The following is a 22,121-nucleotide window of genomic DNA, read 5'->3' on the forward strand; positions in this document are numbered from 1 at the left end:
TCTTGATAAAATGTTTCTTGCCACACTGACTGAATACAAAATATTTGCCTCATCATTAAAAATCTTTCTAGTTCATCTCTTATTAACAATGTGTTGAACAAAAATTAATGTTGTTATATAACACAAATAAACAATAAATTACTGAAATGAATTGACAATTAATTAAAAACCAAGTTAGTTCAGTATGACTTTATTAATTCCAAGGAGAAAGTAGATGTATTAAGACATTTCCAAAATCTCTGCAAAGCATAATTGCTGATGACTACAACTAAAGTTAAACAACAAAAATGCTGCTTTTAAAATAGTTTGCAAAATTACAGATTGCCGCAAATAATATAATCATCTTGTCCAATATATTTTTAAAAATGAACAATTTGTGGTGGTACTGTAAGTAGTACATTGTTTATAGTCAGTGAATAAGCCCCTTAAGCAGCTACTCAATATTACGAGATGTGGCTGATAAGATAGGTACAACATGTGCCATATTCTTTTTTTCTTCTGATCCAAGGGCTATACAGTGAATCCAAATCCTGTAGGACATAAAAAAAACTGTAACTGGAAATAGAAGCTACCTAAACTCTAACAGAATTTACGGTTTAGCAATAATACACAATCGTGTGAATTGCTGTTGGAAACAAAGATTTTTTTGCTATGCCCACTAAACAAATATGTTGTCATCAGCACATTTCAGTCAATAAAACATTAATTCATGTTTAATTAACATTAAAAAAATTGTTTTGAAGCACAGATTAACAGATCCACTGAGCTAGTGTCACACGTGATTAAAGTGACCATTTTGGCCATGAAGCTCATGGACCTGGAGCTCTGTTACTGACCTGTTGGTTTGTAATAGTTGCATCTGTCTCCAGTCAGGTAGGAGTCAGAGTCTATTTCACCTCCACATTTTAATCTCCTGAGCAGGTGAAAGTGTGGCTCCCCTGCATCAGTTGCCTCGTGCACGATATTAGGCGGTCATCATTGATCAGGTCGTCGTCCCAAACCTCAACTTTCAGGCTAAACTGTGTGTCCACCAGTGTTGTAGAACTCAAAACCAGTCCCCTTGACAGGGTACCCCTCGAAGGGTCCAGGGGGCAGCAGTTGGTGCCCAGGTTAGGAACACCTGAACATGTTGGCTCTTTAGGTGAGATCTTCATGGAGTTGCTCAATAGGAATCTTCATCCCTGTCTTTTGCGAGCTGCTTGGCATGAGCTCATAAAGTGGCCGGAGGGAGTACCAGACAATGTTAGGCTGGTTTTTCAGGCTCTTAAGCCAAGTTGAGAAGCCAGTTGAATCATTTTGAGAAATTGCAAACTCCCCTAACCAACCATTTCCTCCTGATACTTCTGTGTATGTTGCTGGAGACCAGAGCTGTAGCTGCTGGAGGAATCCTGATGTTGTAGGATGAGCCTGCACCAAGTAGAGACACTAGACAGCTTAATCTTCCCCAGGCCGACAGCGATACCGCTCGATAAACAGGAGTGGACCTGGATGACAAGATGTTATTGCTCAAGATGTTCATAATAGAAATGTTTTTTGAGTATTTCTGTTACACACACAACAGGATCAGGCAATAAAACTTGTAAACCATCTCATTAGGCTTTCTTATACCAGAAATTGCTGTCATCTTGTGTTTTAGTGCAATAACATACAATAACATTGTGATAAATTTGAAATGTTTAAATGAGCGCTTTGTTACCGCATCTAAGGTTAACCCATTCAAGGACAAGCAGGTTCGTGAAGCTGTCACTCTTCTCATTCGACCTCCAAGATGAATCTAAAACTGAGTTTTAAGTTCTTCAAAAGGTTACCCTAATTATCTGGAAAATAAAACAATTTAAATGGTCTGAGTCCTGATACAGTGTGTGCCGTAGATGTTTCAAACATCCTTGTATGCAGCAGCAGTGGTGGAGGTGTAGTGACTTGGTGGCGAGCTTAAATGCGTTTTGAACTCAGAGCTGAGGGAAGGTGTGCTTGATACACGAAAACTGAACACCAAGGGGGAAAAAAATTGTCTGTTATTTTGTGAACATGACCTGTCAGAACCTAACAAAAAATATTTCCAATCCTACCCATAATGAGCACATGTGACCCTGTGTGTGCTGAAAATGTAGCTGTCCTCTCTGGTCCTCTCAGAAGCAAAGCTGTAGGCGGAGGAGCGGGTTCCTCCCACTTGCAGACTGCCAGAGATGTTAAGTGCTATATCCAGCCCAAACTGATTAAACATAGACAATAAAAACTTGGTCAGTCTTCAGTTCAGTCTTTATCAATGAGACTTCAATGAATCATTTCAGACTGGACTAGTACATCGCAGTAATTCAGTCTGCAGGAGACAAAGGAATGAAGTGATGTTTCAGAGTCTGAGAGGGAGAGAATGGAAATGTTTCGTAGATGATATGAGGTATGGTTGATAACTGATTCAAAAGTGAGTTGTGGTCCATTTTTACTCAGAGATCACAGACCTAGAAAACAAACTTTGGAAATCCTACCTGCTCCATTTCCTTTGTGCAGATGTTGCTGTTATTACAACTGCAACAACATTTTGAATGTCAAGAGCATTATCATTAAACGCAGGTTTTGTGATGTAATATTTCAGTTACTTCAGTTACACTTCAAAGCGAGGTAAACGCACCAGGAGTTAGTAACGGCACCATAAAACTGTAAACCTCTCTTCCAAGTAGTTTAAAGCCAATTTGTTCTCTCTGTTATGCAGGAATGCATTACAGAATAAATTATGTCATTATTTCATTTTCTTTTCTTTTTGGAAAATATGAAGTAAAATAATTTTATAAGAGTTTGAATCAGCTGCAAAAGTTGGAAAACTTACTGTTTGCCTGCCACTTGCAGTAGTTATTACCAGATTCAGCACCAACACCTGAGGAAGATCAGCAGAAGGTCAGGCTTTATAAAGAGATCAGAGAGAGGATGACCAACATCTCCAAGGAGATATTTATGACATAACAACACAACAATCTGAGATTAGATAGAGGTTTAAGTTAGTGGATAAGCTGATGAGTAAAGGTGATGACTACACAAGGCACTTTTCACACCTTAATTTGTGTAACATCTCAATATGAGCAACCAAAAGAACACATTACCAAATATTAAAATTTGATTTAATTCTTTTGCAAAAAGACACGACATACTGTGACACAGTCAGAAGGATCTGCATCTAACCAAGGTTTCATATTAAATACATTCTGATTGCTTCGAACTTGAATTGGAAGGTGGAGTTGGAATTATGAAAAATTCACTTTTTGAGCTATAATATTTTCTACTATGTTTTATTCCACACAAGAATAAAACATTATTTTATTAGAATTATTTCATTTTTCAATATTTTTTTTTTCATTTTTTAAACTTGTAGAACATTTGTGACAATTTGTAGAAAATTTTTAAACAAGGAAATGACAATTTTACAACAGGAATGGAACAGTGCAAAGTGTGCGTGAGCATTTATTTATCCATCCATCCATTTTCTGCTTATCTGGAAAATCTTAATAAAATCTAGTAGATTTTAGACAACTCTGACCATTCTCTTCATAAGATTGTCTTGAGAAGGCAGAGTATATTCAGTCAGAGGCTTGATATGAATTACTGTAAACTCGCTACAAGAGATCTTTCCTGCCAACAGCCATTAAAATCTACAACAACTCTTTGAAGAATTAATGAGTCACAACAACATTTATTTTGTTGTTTGGGACTAATAAAGTATTTTTCAATTTGAATTGTAATTGACAGTAATCTTACCCCAGACATAAATCCTTGAGTTTCCATAGCAATTAAAACAAACAATAACCTGACACAGGTTGTTTGACATCATCGTATCCATGAGAACCTCTGTGTGATGTCAGTGATGTCATAAATGTTCAGAGAGATACAAGAATTCTCAGTTTGCTTTTCAACTTGGATGGAGGTAGATCGATCCCAGAGAGACGACTTCAAACTGACTTTACAAACCATTTTAACTGAACACCAAGTTAAGAGGATTTTTGCCTGTGATGGGACCTTGGATTTCTTGTTACGAAGAAACAAGATAAGCAACTTCTGACACTAGCAGCCTTTAAACATTTGTGATGTGTGGACGACTGATGTTTAAGGCTGAGGATGACCTGGTATCACTTACAAATATGGACTGTGAAGCTGACATTTGCCATAATGGGTACATCTACATCTATGAAAAGACAACAGAAGGACAGGACGAATTTAGTGTTGGGCTCAAAGTGACCCCTCACCAACTACAAAGTTGGCCACCCAGTTCCTCCACATTTTGGAGGAAGTGGGTGGAACCCCCCACAGAGTTAGCCACATTCCCCACTTTCATTGCTGAGGCAATTTATCAAAGTTGTGACCACAAGGTTTCAGTGTCTGTTTTGGGGGCAACCCTAGAATCACCAGAAGGGAGAGATGCCGTTAAGATGAAGATAGAGAACTATCAGGTCTTTTTGGTCTGTGGGACCCCAGAGGCAGCTGATGGGTACTGGCAGTGCAAGCGGCATGCAGCTCTGGTGGTTGATGAGGCAAAACTTGGGCGTTGGAGAAGTTCACAGAGGCCATGGAGAATGACTTGGGCAGAGTACTTCCTGGCGATTTTGAACAATGTTTTTTTTTCAAGTTGATTGTTATTCGATTTGAACAGTGTTTTTTTTTTTTTTTTTTTTTGTTAGGCGATTTGAACATTGTTTTTTTTCGAGTTGGTTGTTAGGCGATTTGAAGAGTGTTTTGTTTCGAGTTGGTTAACTTTGATGATGGGGCCCTAAGCAAAATTTGGTTTTGGGGCCCTCTATATTTGCTAATAATGTGTATTGCTGCAATCAACAGCTAGACAATTAGATCATTCACACACCTGCTATAAACTTATTGCATCGCTGACTGTGCTGTTTACATTATATCCTATATGAAGTTTCTTGACTTTCTGTCATATAAAGATTAAGATTGACCTTTTTTACTGATTGACCAAAACAAGACCTGGGAAGAAGCCCTGAGCTACTGTCCCTTCATATGGCTCTGCCTTCACTACATCTCCTCCCTCCATTATTGGTTCTGGGTTGATGACTGTGCTGTAGAAACAAAAGAAAACTGACACCAGTGGAGCCATGGAGAAAGAAGAAGACCATCGCTGGTTCAGCAAGTCTGATCATGATGAGTTTCATTTTATCTGTGCTGTAAACTAAGAGCTGTGACTTAGTTTGTGAGTTATGGTATTCCTCATCAAAAACATACCTGAAGAGTCTTTAATGTCTTGTGGCAACCATTTGAGGCTGCCTAAACGCTTGCTCCCTCTGAGCGCTGTCTGTTTCCACAAAGCTTCTTCTTGGGCTTGATTTTCTGAGTCAGAACACCCCTTTCTGTCCCTCCACCTCAAGGCTCCTGCAGACTACCTGCAGCAGCAGTTAGAAAACATCGTCTGGAACTACAAGTCTGATGAGCTTTTCATACAAACTACTTTTCAGTCAGATAGTCCTAAGAGCTGTTGCAAATGGCATAATGGAGAAATATTGTTGTGATAACATCCTCCACGCAAAGTATTGGACAGAGCAGGAGAGCCTTAAAGAGACAGAGACCAATTACAAGGTGTCAAATTGGCAAGTTAGATTTCTTATGTTTGATATAGACATTATTTTTATAATAATAATAATGAAGGTGACATAGTTACTGGACTGTGCTATATATATATATACTCTCTACAGCTCTGCGTTTTAAATGTTGGTTATATATTTAATGTACTGTGTGTCCTTAGTACTATCTCTACCAATTGCGCCACTACAATTACAAGAAACAACAACTTGTAATATGTCATTCTGTGTTTGGTGATTCTATGATACGAGTTTCACTTTCTGAGATGACTGGAAAACAATGCAATTTTATGCAATATTCTAATGTTTTAGATGTACTGTTGTATGTGTATGTGTATGCATACACCACACCCAGGTCTTAAAAGAAATCATTTCTGTAACTCCTTTGAACAATGTTTTTGTTGTTAGGCTTTACGAGTAAATGCTAAAATTTCTGAATTTGGTAAATGTGGTCTTATAAAAACTCAAAATAAGACATTACACAAAAACAACTGTTTTCTAACAGTCACTTTTACTCATTAGCTTGACATCTTTAATTATTAACCAAGTTAACAGAACACTTTCACTAATTCCAAGGCCATTTCTTTAAACTCTATTATCAGTTTGTTCTGTTCATTTTTTCATCTTCCTTGTCTCCTTGGAGATATTGGTGCCACTTCTCTGATTCCCTTATAAACTCTGGTCCTCAGCTCACCTCGCTCAGCACTCAGCTGAGTCTGGTTTTGATTGGAGGATTCCTCTTTTAGTTTTGTGCGTAAAGTTTGAAAACAGGTTTCCTTCCTTCATCGCTGGAACATTGCCAAAATAAGAAATATCCTGTCCAGGAGTGATGCTGAAAACTAGTCCAGGCGTTTGTTACCAGCAGAGTGAGCTACTCTAATTCTTTACTGTCAGGAAGTTCATAAAACACAGCTGAAGGCCTTCAAACGATCCAAAAATGCTGCTGCAAAAGTTGTGATAAAAATTAAAGCACGATCATATTTCTTCTATTTAAGCTTCCCTTCACTGGCTCCCTGTTAAATCCAGAATAGAATTTAAGATTCTCCTTCTCATGTATAAAGACCTTAATAATCAGCTCCATCTTACATCAGAGATCTGATTGGTCCATATGTTCCCAACAGGGCACTTCGCTGTCAGACTGCAGGTTTACTGCTGCTTTCTTTAGGTTGTAGCAGTGGAACGGGCAGCAGACCCTTCAGTTCTCAGGCTTCTCTCCTGGGTGAAGCGGCTCCCAGTTTTACTCTGTGAGGCAGACACTCTGTCTACTTTTAAAACTAGGCTTAAAACTTTCTTTTGTAATAAAGCTTATGGTTAGATTGAACTATTTCTGTAGTTATGCTGCTATAGGCTTAGGCTACAGGAGGACAAACTTACCACTTCTTGTTACCTTCTGTTTCTACTACTCACCAATTTGAATTATTTGCTTTAATTTCAATAGTTAACCTTTTTGTTTCCTCCCAGTTATTTTTCTTTCCATAGAAACTAAACCTGGTCTGGCATGCTGATTGGCTGTGATTCCTTCTTAGAGGCATATTGCTGCCATCAACTAATCGTTCTCCCTTTTCTTCTATTAACTTTTTACTTTCATAAACATAAAAAAAATCCTTCATCAGTTCATCTGTTTCTTCTTGTCCAGCTGTTCCCTCTTCTCAAACCAGCAGTTGGTCGTGGCATATGGCAAATTAAAGGAAAGTTTTCCTCTCCATGCATTCTTGGTATGAAGGATTGCTGTAAAGTCAATGACACGAAGCAAGTGATTAACACTACGTGCTTTGTTTCTTTTCTGCACAGGATAAATCGCCATGGTAACGTATGTGACAATTCTTTTGTGAAATCGGATCGAGGTTTAATTAAGCCAGGATATCCGGAAAATCCCGACTTAATCCACTATCCCGGTTTTGTGGAACTGATCAGAGGATCAGTTCCAGGTGTTGCTTGAAAACAATTGAAATCAGCTCGATGGGGGTTCAAAGATTGAAGTGCAGGCACTTATTTAGCAAAATAAATAAATGAATAAAAATAATTAACCAATCACCAAAATCCTCTCTCATTTTCCAAAAGTCCAAAAGTTTCATTTAGTGGCCCATTTAAAACACTCAAAATGAGTGTTGGATTTTTATTTTTATTTATTTATTTGGAGAAGCGGGTGCGGTTGATTTTTAAAAACTAAAAACAGTTTGCTTATTATGCCAGAGGTTACAGACATGGGGGCAGCGGGGATTGAATAATAGTACAAAAATGCTTTAATTGGTTGTTCAGCTTGGCTAGTCAAGAGTATTCAGGAGTTTCAGACGCTAATGAAGAGTCTGGTCTAACATCACTGCTTCCTGCAGTAAACTCAGACTTCCTGCAACAAGTTAACTATGGTGTAAAACACCAGCATCTGTAGCGACCAGCGGATCCCTTTCTCTCCTCTCTGGAAATCTCCACGGACCTTAACGACGCAGCCGCAGGCTGGAGGCGCCGTGAAGCTCGTCATTAAGGCACAAGGCGCTGACCACGCAGGACGCTGCGTTTGACTAACACACACGTGTGTGTCATTAGATGACACAGGGAGGCTGTGGAGCTCCATTTGTGTCCTGCAGGGGAAATGATGATGATGATGATGGTGATGATGATGGTGTTAGAGGAGGGGGGATTGTGACGCCTCTCTGCCCTTCGTCCACAGGAAGACTGGATGAAATTGATTCGGACTTTGCGCAGTTTGTTCGCCCTCATCGCGGCAGAAAGGAAAACGGGCTGGTTCTGTCTCTGAAATGTCTCACCGCTGGAAATGCAGCTCCACGTTTGTCTGTTGCTCCTTTTCTTTACAACAGGTAGGAACAGCAGCTAGAGCCTAACTACTAATGCGAATCTGCAGCCCTCGCCGTATGAACATTTTAGACTAAAACGGCAAGAATATATATATCAATTTGTTACTATGAAGAATTTAGGTTAATTTTATTGATAGCCTAAATATTTTTTATTTTAGCCTTTGTATTAATGCCTGCTTAACAACGTAAGCGTAAAAATAACCAAAGGAAAGATGATACAAAAAATATTTCAAATGTCTCTTTGCTGGTTTTAACGTTTTTTTTTCTTTGTTTTTTTTTTTTTAAATACGTCTAGCAATATCGTCAAGGACGTGAGTAAAACTGAAGGGTCAGGGGTGGCTTCGCCCCCCAGGGTAGAAAGCCATTTACCTGCTCAGTGAACTGGTTTAACAGCTATTAACTGTATAGTGAGGACGTGTTTTATACTGTTTTCCTTTCTCTAGAATCCCTCCTGCCTTTTTCTACTAAATCGTTAGGATGTGACTAATTAAATCAGACTTGTAAATGAATTGTGCTTAGATAGCTGTGTGAGATTGCATTTAAAATTATGCAGAATGGGGCTCTTTTATTGAGGGAAGAAAACATGATTCAAAATATATCTTTTTTTCAATTCAAGGTTTTTAAACGGAGACAGTGAATTTTATTATCTGGGGAATTCTCATAAGACTGTTGGCTAATGTTCATTGGCTAAGAATTATGGGAAACCTTCATAGCTTGAAATTCAAATATTTACTATATTTACTCCTCCTGGATTCAGAAATCCAGGATAAGAGACAAAGTGAGGCGTCATCAGTTCACCCTGACTTTATCCATTTCACAAAACCCAAACCTGGTTCAGGAGGTGCAGCATGTCAAGCCAGGCTTAAGTAATGCAGGTGAATGTGCATCAACAGATTTTTTTTCATCAAATGAAGATGTCGATCACAGATTCACTGATGCTATGCTAGATAAATTGCACACGCCATGCCTCACACCAAACAAACAGCATCTTTCATTGAAGGATTGTGAGGAATTGAAGTGCATCATACTAAAGACAAACACTGATGCTACCATAGCAAACAATAGCAGCTTGATTAAATGCACAATTAGTGCAGACAATTCTTAGCCAATATTGTCATAATCATACCTGTCATCTGCTCAAATAAACATCTTTAACCTAATAAATGAACAATGCAAGTCAATATGATAAGTTAATCTGACAGCTGATTAATTCCTGTTACTCTTTTTTTTTTTTGTTCCACATCTTATCGATATTTATACAGAACAAACATGACAGGTCAAAATTAAATAACATTTTGCATTATTTGGGGAATATGTGGATAAAATACAATACAAAAAAATACAACAATAGAGTACAATGTGCAAATGAGTTGCTAATAACTTAGAAGATCCGTGCCTATATCGCCTTTAATAGTATAACCCAGTGGTTTAATGCACCTGGATCAAATGATGGCTCATTAGAAGAACATTGACTTGCTGAGGAGGTCGTTACCAGGGAGAGAACTAAAACATGCAGGATGCCGGCCCTTGAGGACCCACTTCAGGGACCTGTGGAGTTGTGATGCTTTTTTGTTTTGAAGGGCCAATTTCTTGTTTAACTGTGCAAAGGCTTAATCAATCAAAAGACAGAAGAGAAGATAAGTGATAATGGAGTTTGTAAAATGTATCTTATTAGCAGCCCCCCGGACAGAGACAAAAGGATTTTTATGGTGTAAATAAATAAGTAAATATTTTAAATGTTGTGTGCTTTAATTATGTGCCAAAACTAGGGTTCATTTATAATCTGAACCTTATTTTAAGTGAAGTTAAAATTAATCAGTAAAGTATTCTACAACTGATATGGCTTGACTTGATTACAACACCTTTGTTTTTTTATCAGTCATTTCTCTAATCTACTCATCACTGCAATGGTCTATTAAAGGCCTGTCTGTCAAACTAGAACAAAGGTCTTCAGAAACACAAAAGAACAGTAACATAGTCCACATGGATCATTTTACAATTAATAATAATATGTTACAATGTTAAAATAATAGCACTTGACTGAACCAAAAGAAAGTAGTGGTATTTTAATGCAGGGTGATTAAAAAGAAGACCAAAACAGGCAGATGTCAGAAATATATTGGTTTCTGATCGGTGTGAGCGTCTCACAGACTCCAGGATTAACTAATCCTGGCTGTCAGCCTGGTCTGGAGCAGGCAAGCAGCACAGGATAAATTGCCATGGAAACTTATGTTACCATTTTTGTGAAACCAAATTGAGGATTAATTAAGCCAGAATATCTGGACAATCTGTAATATGTTATCCTGGTTTTGTGAAACAGCTCTGATTGCTAAATCTTGGATGTTTCTGGTAAACGGCCTAAGCCAGTGGTGTAAACAGTTTGACCTCAAGGGCTGGTTTCCTGCATGCTTTAGCTCTTTATTTGGTTCAGCACACCTGGATCAAATGATGGTTCAGTAATGGACCTCTGCAGAACTGTGGTGAGGAGAGAAATATGCTACATTCAACTTTGTGTTTAATAGGATTTTTCGTATCTCGGTTTGAATAAAATCAAAACTAAGGTGTACAAAAATGCTACAGATCATACACTTTTATTCTTTTTTTTATCTCACACATTTTTGCTTTGGTCCTTATGATCACAGCATCAATCGATTTAAAAACTTGCGTTGATTATGTCAACCTAAAAACTTGCTTCCATCCAAATGGATATTTATGGATATCAGAATGACTATAGCTATAGTTCTCCTAACAGCCCAGAAGACGTCCATGATTGCAGTCCTTTTATGTAAGACCATAAATGAGTTTTTTTCTCTTTTTTTTCCTAAATAATTACAAATGTTAGGTTTCATCTCTAATTCATCTGATTTGTTCCTTTTAGATAAAGCTGTGACGTTGTTGCACCAACACTGTGGTGGAAATGTCACGTTGGACCAAGAATCTGAAGGCCACATCACTCTCCTCTTACCTGGGTTCTTCCCCATGAGCCAGCAGTCGGAGGAAAGCTTACCACTTTTAAATTGCACTTGGCTGTTGGGCATTCCTCTGAGAAAGAAGCTACTTTTACAGTTAAAATGGACAGAAAGTAATTGGAGGATCTCGCTGAGATGTGTTGAGGAAGATCAGATCCTACAGAGTCGTGGGGAAACAGTATTGCTCTCTGACTGTGATGAAAACAAAGCTGTCCTCAGTTGGACAGGGCCAAGTATGCCCTCAAATTCAATTCATCTGACTTATTGTGGTGAGAAAACACATTCCTCATTTACAGCTTGACCACACTGCTTGACCTTTACTTATTTAGTTCATGTGATCTTTATCCGGTACTAATGAAGTTGGAGGCATGCTTTCTTACTAGCTCTGGTTGCATTAAATGTGTTTTTGTTGCAGTAGAGCTGGAACAAGTTTATTCAGGCTTAATCTGGGCGTGTAACAAAACATCCAGTGAAAATGTTTTCACTTAATGTGTTTGTTGGAAATTTATCACACTTGCTGTGTTGTGTTGGGGGAATGTTGTGATTTTTAGCTCTCCATCCTGACCCTCTCTGCCTCTCTGTTTTTCTGTGTTCTTCCTGGTCATCTAGTTCAGGAAGCTGAGAGAAATTCCTCAGAGGGCCAGTCAGTCCATCAACAGCAGCAGGACCCTACTGGTTGGTCGGTGACGGGAGCCACCTATAAAAGCATTGCCACAGCTGCTCAAAGGGTGGTGGAGGGTACTCCACAGGGCAGAGGTCGTGTCCATGAAGGGCAAATTTGTAGTTTTGGCACTCGCTCTGCATCTAGCACCTTCTCTCAGGACAAGGAGCTGCTGCAGCCAACCTCATCCCAGTGGGGACTCCTAGTCGCTGGGAGAACTGATAGGGAAACTCTCCCTCTTCCTGAGGAAAAATGGAACAATGAAGCGGATACATCTGGAGCGACTCACCTCGCTGACGCTCCCACGACTGCCATAACACGCCCATATTTTCAGCCTGTAGTCAGTACAGACACCAAAACAGAAAATCCTACTGACCTAACCCAAGTGCAAACTGAGACATCCTGGACAGACACGAAAGTCGCTCTTTCCATTACCACAGATTTACAAAGATCTACATCTGGACAGATGTTGAAGATGGAGGAGTTTGTTACACAGATGGATGGACGTACAGATATGCAGACAAACCAAAGTATTTCCAGTTACAGTGTTTTTAATTCTTCTTTACCTGGGATATTGACGTCTGACAGCAGTACCCCAATAAGTCCACACGGTGGTGCTGTTGATCAAACTCCGGAGAATAAACAAGTTCACTCAGACGGATTTTATGCGGCTTTCACCTCCATCACTTCCTCAAAAACTGTAAAATCCTCCAACAAACAGCATGACTCAACCAGCACAGAGCCCTCTCTGTCATCACCATCATCCTCACAGGGCTTCAGTCGGGCTCCTTCACCCACCACCCACATGGCAGAGATTCCCACTGGTGTGGGCACTGTGGAGGCTGCTTTACCTCATCCACACACAGCTCAGAGTGACTCATCTGAGTCTGACAATAGTTCTCGGAGAGCTGCTGTGAAGTCGACTGATGGGCTGGACAATACGGATGGGTTTCATACAGTCACTCCTTCCACACAGAATCAGACAAACTCTCCTGAAAACATGGAGAGACTCTCTCATCCTCTGTATCCCTCCCCCATCCCGACACAAACACCTGGAATAGACACACAAACGTCGACAGAAGGAATGCAAAGAAGTGGGACTAATTTGTACATCACCACAAACATGATGCAAACTCTGTTTAACGAGGATGGATCTTTTTCTACAACCAGACCAGCACAGACAATCAAATTCCAGACCTCAACGGGTACAACAACTATCAGACAAATGCATACACCATCATTTAGTGAAACTTTAAAATCACCCATGGATTCATCTTCTCCTTCATATGGATTTCAAAAACAAACTGGACTTCCTGATGGTACGCAGGCGACTTTTCCCTCTTCGATGGCTGAATCCTCCATGGACACAAGCAGCATGAACCCCAAAACTACGTCTGAGTCCTCACAAACCTTTCGTCTGTTCCTGCCGTCTTCTGCTACAGTCTCTCCAAACAAACACTTTACTACTGAAAATACACCTTCGCACCCGGTAAAATCTGATAGTGGCGATGTGGAGGGAACCACAACCTGGCAGCGGTCTCCAAGTGGCACGATGAAGCATAAACGTCCAGGTGGACCTACTCAGCCCTTTCATCCCAGCCAACAGAACCATTTTGGTGTCACATCATCAGCGTTTACCCCTTCATTTAAGGGGAGTTCAACAAAAAGTCCCATCTACTATATTGTTCCAAACCAACCTGCTACAGTTAGAGGTGAGTGATGGTCAGTTCGCCTCAGTCGTTTCATACTTTGTGAAGTTTTGGTCATTTCTAACCAACTAACCAAACCTTTTCAGCATGATGTTGCTTCCTGACGTGTCAGTTTGTGTCTGCCACACAGGAATGTTTTGCTCCCAGTTTTACAAAGAATGCTTTCCAGTTGATTACTTTTAGTCTTATGACCTCAGTAAATATCTATTCGAAGAAGATCACAGTAATGTTTTATTTGATCAAGGGTCATAATTTGCTAGTCAGGGTGATATCTAAAATCAGTGTGAAAAGAGAGGAGAGGCATAGAAGGTTTTCTAAAGAAAAAAAGAATGCAATGAGATTTAAGCACTTTTGACAATATTATCTATGCAATTCATGGAAAATATTTACAAAGAAAAAAAAAGATTCTTGATGACTAAATCTGAAGTTGAAAGGGACAAAATTACTGTTCCAAGAGACGGAATGAAGGTGTGAACTGGCAAAGAGGTGCCATCCAAGTTCACTACTGCTTCTAATTTATTGTATTAAACTAAATGTTGAGATTATGACACTTTTCTGTCTAGTGGAATCAGTTGAGCTGCTCCTGCAGATAGTTGTAGAAGAGTCTTGTTCCATTTCGACTGCTGGTCTGGAGGAAGACATAATGCCATGGGTGAGAAAGTGTACTCAGACGAAGTTATAATGGGCACAAATAAACACATTTAGATAACAAAGTACCTGTCTGACTTTAGTTTTTTTCTGCTTCTGCCCACCTCCTGCTTTCCATTTTTAAAAATTTTAGTTGGAGTCCTACCTGCAGAGAGCACCTGGCTTCTGTAAACTGCTGGGAGTCTGGCGCAGGTGAGCTAATTTAGTTAAAGGTAATTTTTGGTTCATCCCCCTATGAAGGTTGCATAGGCTGACATTTCTGTGTTTTACTTTTTCCCCAGTGGGCAGGCAGTGCAGAGCCTGGTTGTGTTTCAAACTAGTGAGGCTCTGCAGTGGCTCGGTGTAAGCGGAGCCGCGTCACTGCTGGAACAAACAGGACTAGCTCAGGCTGCTCACCAGGGGAAGATGTTCAGATCATGTAGGATCACCAACATCACAGTTGGAGGTGAGCAAACACACCACTGACTAGCGCTCAGTGTAAGTTGTCTTCCACATGTAGTTTCTCCACAATTGAGACAAAAACAGCTTAAAGTTCATCCCTTAATTCCCTGAATGAATTCAGTGAGCTGCAGTCGAACCTGTGTGAGTTCAGTTGAACCGCCATGATTCGATTCTTTCATGAAAAATCTGATCATTGCATCTGGTCTATAGAAGGAACTTTTTTCTAGAGGGTCATTAATGCTGTGACCAGCGGGAAAAGATGCGATGTGTCATTCAGAGAGCGTGTCTGAACATGTTTTAATTTCCTGCCACTCCTTCATCAGCTTTGCTCTGGCTTAGTTTATGTTCCTGCTATTATCATGCCAGACACATTTGTAAGATGCTTGAAGTATCGGTGAGGTGCTTTGTTGTTTCACTACGTCATGATGATGGATGTTGCTTAAGTATGCTTGTACTTTTTGATTACCTTCCTTCTACCATCCTGCATACTTTCTGTTTGGACATCTTATTTAAAATACCTGTAATAGAAAGTTTTATATATAGTTACTGGTTAATTCACTTTGGAGGCCCATGTCCAATTTGACAAAATTGGAAAGGTTTTGCAGTTGAGTGGCTAAATATTGCCAAGATTAAAATATTTCATCTTTTCATGCTGACAGACTCTAGCTGATGTTTGTTGAAACATTTTTTCAGTTCACCATTCAAGTTTCTTTGAAGGGTGTTTGTATTTATGCCCTTCGCCCAAACAGTTTTATTTGTTTTTCGTATTGTTTTTTTCAGTTGATTTTGTATTTGCGTCACATTTAAGGTGGGAGATCTCTTAAATCCATCAACCTGGAATTCTTGCATGTTTGTTTACATGTTTTACACGTTTGTTTACGTACCAATACGATGAATTAAAAAGAAGTTGAAACCATCTCAGTTGTAATCAACCACCACAATCATTTAGAAGCTCTTCGTAAGTGTGACTTGTATCAGATTACAGGTGGAGGGAATTTTATTTCCCTTTGGGATTAATAAAGTATTTTTGAATTTGAGTTAAGTACACAACATGGGGTTTGTTTTGTGACTTCAGTGAAGCATGCAAATCTGGACATTTGTCCCCAGCCTTTGTCTTTCAAACATGTTTTTTTCAGGCCTGCAGGGCGACGTGTGTAACTGGTTACTGCAGTGCCCATCTGGGTACAAATGTGTCCTCCAGCCCGGCACCACCAACTACAGCTGCTCCTCCGCCTGTCGCTATGACTACTGCCACCACCACGGCATCTGCACACACCATCCAGGGCAGCTTCCAGTCTGCCGGTAGCCACATCAGCACACTGACGCCTTCTGTCCAGTTATCAGAAAATATCTCTGTGGTCTGAGTGAGGTTTTTTTTTTTGCTTTAGTTGTCTTGTAGGAGATGACTTCTGGTACATGGGTCAGAGGTGTGACATGAGGATGACCAGAGCTCGGCTCATAGGTGCATGTCTCTCCATCTTACTCATCATAGTGATGCTTATTGGCATTTTGGCTTGTCTGGCTGTGCGGCGCTACCGAGCCATTCTGATCCAGGCAAAAGTGGACCAAACTCGCAGCAGGTACTCAGGCACCTATGATACTTCATTAATGATTTCTTATCTACACCAACATTTAAGGTTTCTATTGGGGGAATTTTATTGGTTCATGTGTGTTTAGAAATAGATTTTAAAATCCTTTGGTATGTTAAGAGTTCTGCTAGTTAGCATAATGTTAGCAGGCAAAGCTCATATTCCATCCATCCATCCATTCTCTAACACCCTTGTCCCTAGTGGGGTCAGGAGGGGTGCTGGTGTCTATCTCCAGCTAACGTTCTGGGCGAGAGGCGGGGTCACCCTGGACAGGTCACCAGTCTGTCGCAGGGCCAAAGCTCATATTTTAAAACTAAAGTTCATAACCTTTGAACTTTTTCTAGTCCATTATAATACAACCACAAGCTTTGGTAAATTTTCACAAAGTCACATATGATTGAAGTGTAAGGAAAATTATGTAGTTCGTCTTTCCTACATTTTTCTTTCTTCAAGTAGTGATGTGGTGAACATTAGTAACTAGTGACATCATGAAGACCGAGGAACACAGCAGACGGGTCAGGGTGAAAGTGGACTTTACTTTTGCACTCCAAAAATCAGACTTTTAAGGAACAATAACACAGAGACCGATTGTAAATAGAACAACTTTAAGTTTTCTTTCTACATATTGCTGTAGCCCATGTAGGGACAGAGCAGGTATGTGGAATGCAGGGCCTCATGTACAAAAGAGTGATCAGCTTTCATGCTGAAAGTTTGCAGCAGGGATACATTACGAAACTTGCTGTTCACAAAAAAATCAGATGCATAAAACCATGTCACTGCACATGCTGCCTTCATAAATCCAAATTTATAGTGAACCATGCAGCTACATATTTCTCCACCCCTAAATGCATATGCAAATTAGCATAGAAAGCTTTAACCACCTGAATAACCATGGCAACATCCTCCATTTGAATCTGTTTCCAACTGCAACTACTAGTATTGAGTACTGAGTTATTTTGTAATGAATTTCTGTCTATAGATGTGCAAAGCTGCTAGATGCATACCCCAAAGCCCTGTAGCTGTTATGGCAGCAAAAGATTGATTTTACAAAGTATTGAGTTTAGTGGCCTAATACAAATAAATGCCACACTTTCACAAAAAGTGAAATCACAAAAAGTTGGAGATTTTTGGCTTTTCGGTGAAATTGATCTGATATGTAAAATGTATTGACTTCTATATGGTTGGTTGGACAGTTTAGCTTTATTATTGTAATTATGATTATTTCTTATTTTCGTAATGTAATAGTTCTATTTGGTGCCAGAAGGGAGGAGGGTTGTGGTTTAAATCAAAAACTAAAGATTTTTGATTTAACCTGTTGGAAGTGCAAGCCTAAACTGTTTTATTAAAAAAAAGTATTGGGAACATTGTGCCCAGACACAATTAAAGGGAAAGATTAGAGTAACTGCTTAGAAAAGAGTGGCAGTTGCATATAAATCCTACTATTGAGATTAGCTAGATTTCAGTGTTCAGTTAATTCTCAAATCCTAAAAGTCGTTTTGAGAAGCTAAAATATTCCCAAAATATTTTATCTTTTGACTAGATAAACTTTTCTCTAGATCCAGAAAAGATTTTGAGAATCAAGTTTTAGCAACAAAAGTTTTAGCATCAAAATTACATTTTTTATTAGTATTACTGTTTATAGATTCAGTGGATTAGGTCAGTTGTGCTCCAGCACCAAGTAATGGCTCTGAACATGTAGCTTTTTTCAGACAAATTAACTGAAGGATAATGAAAACTGAATTGCCATAGCAGATTAAATGGTAGCTAATTACTTTAATCGGGGTTAGTCCTGCTCTAAATCTAATCTGTATCTCAACCTGTGAGCTTCTGGGTCAGAAGCTCACAGGTTTGGAAACCACTGCTTTTGATAGTATCTTAAACACCTTTCCAACCCCTGGCTCAGATTAATTTCCGTATGTAATTACAGCCAAGATATTGCAATAATAACAGACCTGCACTTTTCAAATTGAAATTGGTGATTATACTGAAATAATATCAACTCCCTTTTTATCCAAATGAAGGCAAATATTTTTAATCTTTAGACAAAGAACAAGTAATTCAATCTCCAGAAATTTCAAGTAAGAACTTTTTTTTTCCTCAATTGGGCACAAATTGTTCAAATAAACACTTAATAAATGTAGCAAAATAAAATGGACCGTCATTCTTTGAGACAACAGTCCTGATCACCAATTTAATGTGTTCTCCCATTTTATAAATGTCTTTGAAGGAAAAACAACTCTGTTTAAAAATATATAGTAATGACCTTTAATGTTCTAACATTATAAAGACCTGGTTATTAAATGGTCAGTAGAGCAAAATGAAAGCAGTTTAAAAATTATTGGAAAAAAAAACTGACTTGCAGATTTACACAAATTACATCATCCATAGTGTAATTTTATATTGTGTCATCTGTTACTACTTATAGTTTATGTGTGAAGTTATCGTAGGTTCAACCATTTCGATGAGCTGTCGGGTCGGTTCTGGCTGCGTTCGTGGGCCGGATCTGCGGATTCTCTGGACAACCCTGCCTTCATGCGGTCGGATGAATTACTGCATCTGCAGGCACTTGACCGGCCTTGCTGTTACCACGACGACACATTGTCCCTTCCTTCCACCTGCCCCAGTCATGGGATGCGTATCAACACAATTTACCCCCACAGGTAAACATACACACATTCAACATCATCCACTATCAACAAATCAACAAGAGAAGCAAATAAGACATCCAGTTCCAGATGGAGGATTGCACTGCATGGATGTGTGTGTTTTTAATGTGGGAGTTAAATTCATAGTTTAAAAAGAAATCGCACATTAAACATGCTTAAAGTTTTAAAAAAAAATTTAAATTGTTTTTTGATTACCAGCAGGAAGAAATAGATATTTTATCATCCTACAAACATCTGTTTCCCGTCCAGTTGGATGTGAGTGTGTGGGGTCAGTGCCCAGTGAAAACGCTCAGCACAGAAGTGACACAGGAAGACCTAGGATGGAGTCTGCTCAAAGCAAAAAGTGACATTCAAGTTAGAACATATAGATATAATTCTGATAATATAATCCAATTTTTATTCAATATATTTATTTACATAAATATTGCATATATTGGTTACTAGCATTTATCATTTTTTAGAAACAAGAAACAATTGGCAGGATAAGAAGGCTTTATTTTAAAATGGCTGAAATTAAGAAATCTTTACACTTTTAGTTAAGTTGGTATTTTTCAATTCTTCTTTTCATGGTTAAGTTTAAGGGACAATAACCCAAATATTCTGTGTCTTTATTATATTCCATATGGTTATACATTCCACCAGTTCTGAAAACCTAGGGTACTTCTGGAAGAAGAAGGTTCATGTTGCTGTTTGTGCAGACAAATTACATATGCAATTTGTGAACAAACCATGTGCTTACCGTCCTGAAACATGAACACTCAACACATTAGCCTTCACAGAAACTGTCTTTCATCTTTCCATAACTACTTATTGAAAGTGATCATCAGCTGTTAACTTTGAGGATAAAAAGTTATGCTACTCAGAAAAATAAATCAACGTTGAGTGATTCAAGCAGATACTTGATTATACTGAAACTCTTATCATGTATCTGCCTTGAACATTTGTGGTTTTTCAGTTTTGTACCTTGACCTCAGATTGCACCAGTCAGTTCTTTGTAGTTTGGTTTGTGTAAATAATCCCTGGACTTTGCAGCTCCCAGTATGGTTGGAGGGGCAGCGGGATGAGCATGGGGGATGGTGTGTTGGACTCGGGGAAGGCCAGTGACCTGTCTGTCTGTAGCTGGCCTGTGGAACCCATTCACTGGACTCCGTTCCCACTTCTGCAGCAGCTGGCATCCCACAGGAATCCTGCAGTGAGTGTCTGACTGTGGAAAGAGTTTGGTAGAGGAGAAGATCTGGTTTCATGATGTTTCTCCTGTTCCATCAGGTCAGGATGTCACGGCCGCGGTCCTACTGCGAAGGCATGGAGCTGGTAGACATGGGAAAGAGTTGGACTGCTTGATGACCTGAGGAGCAAGAAAATCTGTTACTGTTTTTATGTTAAACCTAAATGCTTTGTCAATAAAAGATGTAAGGAAATAATATATGAATGTGTATTTTTTTTATTAAGAGAAAACATATTTTATATACTTGGAGAATTACATAATGAAGCTATCAAAGGTTTAACTGAATGTTAGAATTGTAAAAACAGTACAGAATATTTAGATTAAGCTAAAATTAAGTCTTAAGCAGTTTGAGATAATGTGTACATTTGTGGAAAATTATTTGCATAATTTGAAATGTTTCACAAATTTCACAAAAACCCATTTCACACAAATGACTGTTTTAAAACAAAATACAGTCTGATTGCTTCTACCTGAATTGTTCTTAAATGAATCAATAAGGTCTAGTTTTGACTGATTCAATGATACAGAATACTCAGAAAAATTAAAGTTAGGACATTTGTGAATCATACAACCTAGACTGAATGAAGAAAAGTGAGTCTGATTGTGAGGATTTAGGTTTTCTGTGTGTTTATTTAGTTCCTGTGTTGTCCCGTCTTCCCCTTGATTGTTCCCAGCTGTCCCTTGTTTCCCCTGATTACCTTTCCTGGGTATTTATACCCACCTGTGCTTCCCATTCCCTGTTGGGTCCTTGTTGTGTCTAATGTCCATATCCTGCCTGTGTTGTCTTTTGGAGTAACTACCAGTGTTGGTGTTTCTTTGTCTCATTGCTCACCTGCACTGCCTGGTTTTCAATGTGGACCAATAAGGTCATTTTTATTGCTCAGCTTTTTTATCAACATTACAGAAAGAGAGCTCCTGTTTGTTCTTACCAGTTTCAGGGCATTGTAGCATTCCGCCTGTCAGGGTGGCTGCATGTTAGAGTTCCCCTGTTATAAATGTATATTCAGATTTTTTTATTTTTAAAACTTTAATTCCTCCATTTCTGGCAGAAACATATTTTTGAAGAATTATCTTCTCTGGTTTTTGATGCTGAGCAGCTGAAAAGATTTTTGATTAAACTTTTTTTTTTTTGGCCACTTAGAATGATCACTAACCATGGCAACCAAGTAGTTTACAGTCTTGAGCAATGGATTAAAGCAAAACATGACATAATACTTATATTGAAACTACACATCCCAGATGAATTGAAAAGGAGGCAGCGTGGATGCAGCAGAGCAGGAGAAAAAAAGAAGTTCAAACCACCTCTTCAATCAATCAGGTGCAGTTTGAAACTGTTGGCTTAGCTAGTTGGATAAAGTCCAGGCCCTGACAAGAAGTCAGCCAGAGTTCCAGAAATGCAGTGTAACATGTTTTACTGAAATGTAGCTGCAGGATCGTATCCATGACTCCGTCTCTGCTGGACGTCGGGCAGACAGCGTTAAAGAGCAGAGGAATAAGTCAAGGACTAGCAGTGCTTGTCCAACCAGTGTTGTTTTTTATCCTCCCTGTGTGTGGACAGTTTTGTTCTTGTTTTTCTGTTTGTTTCTTACTGGTCATGATATTGTGATGATCAGAGAAACTAATTTTGAGGTTTTCATGAGCTATAAACCATTGTAATAAAAAGAAAAGCTTGGAATATACAATGTGTAAAGAATCTATTATTTTTTATTAAATTACATTTTTGACAATATTCTAATTTATTGGGGTTAAAGGTTGGGATTATATACTAAGCTATTTTTATCTGGTTTTGAATTCTTGTTTGTACAGCTGTTTTCTATGTTTATCAGC

The 22,121-nt window shown here is 38.8% G+C and overlaps 1 protein-coding gene and 1 pseudogene across 1 annotated transcript; one reads left to right on the forward strand and one right to left on the reverse strand.

The window, feature by feature from the left end:
- Positions 1-905: 905 nt before the first annotated feature.
- LOC106700045 lies at positions 906-8,291 on the reverse strand (annotated as a pseudogene).
- Positions 7,981-20,492, forward strand: LOC111608678 (mucin-12-like). Its single transcript, XM_023334363.1, has 11 exons — positions 7,981-8,389; positions 11,265-11,624; positions 11,965-13,728; positions 14,289-14,377; positions 14,507-14,565; positions 14,655-14,818; positions 15,951-16,116; positions 16,203-16,394; positions 18,842-19,063; positions 20,102-20,261; positions 20,336-20,492. Exons 1-11 carry the CDS (start codon positions 8,347-8,349, stop codon positions 20,408-20,410), a joined length of 3,294 nt encoding a protein of 1,097 aa, XP_023190131.1. The 5' UTR covers positions 7,981-8,346; the 3' UTR covers positions 20,411-20,492.
- Positions 20,493-22,121: the final 1,629 nt, after the last annotated feature.

This window comes from Xiphophorus maculatus, chromosome 5 (assembly GCF_002775205.1).
Source record: "Xiphophorus maculatus strain JP 163 A chromosome 5, X_maculatus-5.0-male, whole genome shotgun sequence".
Lineage (NCBI taxonomy): Eukaryota > Metazoa > Chordata > Actinopteri > Cyprinodontiformes > Poeciliidae > Xiphophorus > Xiphophorus maculatus.

What these genes read in the sequence shown, in the direction of transcription:
- LOC111608678 (XM_023334363.1), top strand. Translation starts at nt 8,347, where the DNA reads ATGCAGCTCCACGTTTGTCTGTTGCTCCTTTTCTTTACAACAG. An exon ending in GCTCCTTTTCTTTACAACAG is followed by an intron (nt 8,390 to 11,264) that starts GTAGGAACAGCA and finishes TGTTCCTTTTAG; the next exon opens with ATAAAGCTGTGACGTTGTTG. An exon ending in CCAACCTGCTACAGTTAGAG is followed by an intron (nt 13,729 to 14,288) that starts GTGAGTGATGGT and finishes TTTTCTGTCTAG; the next exon opens with TGGAATCAGTTGAGCTGCTC.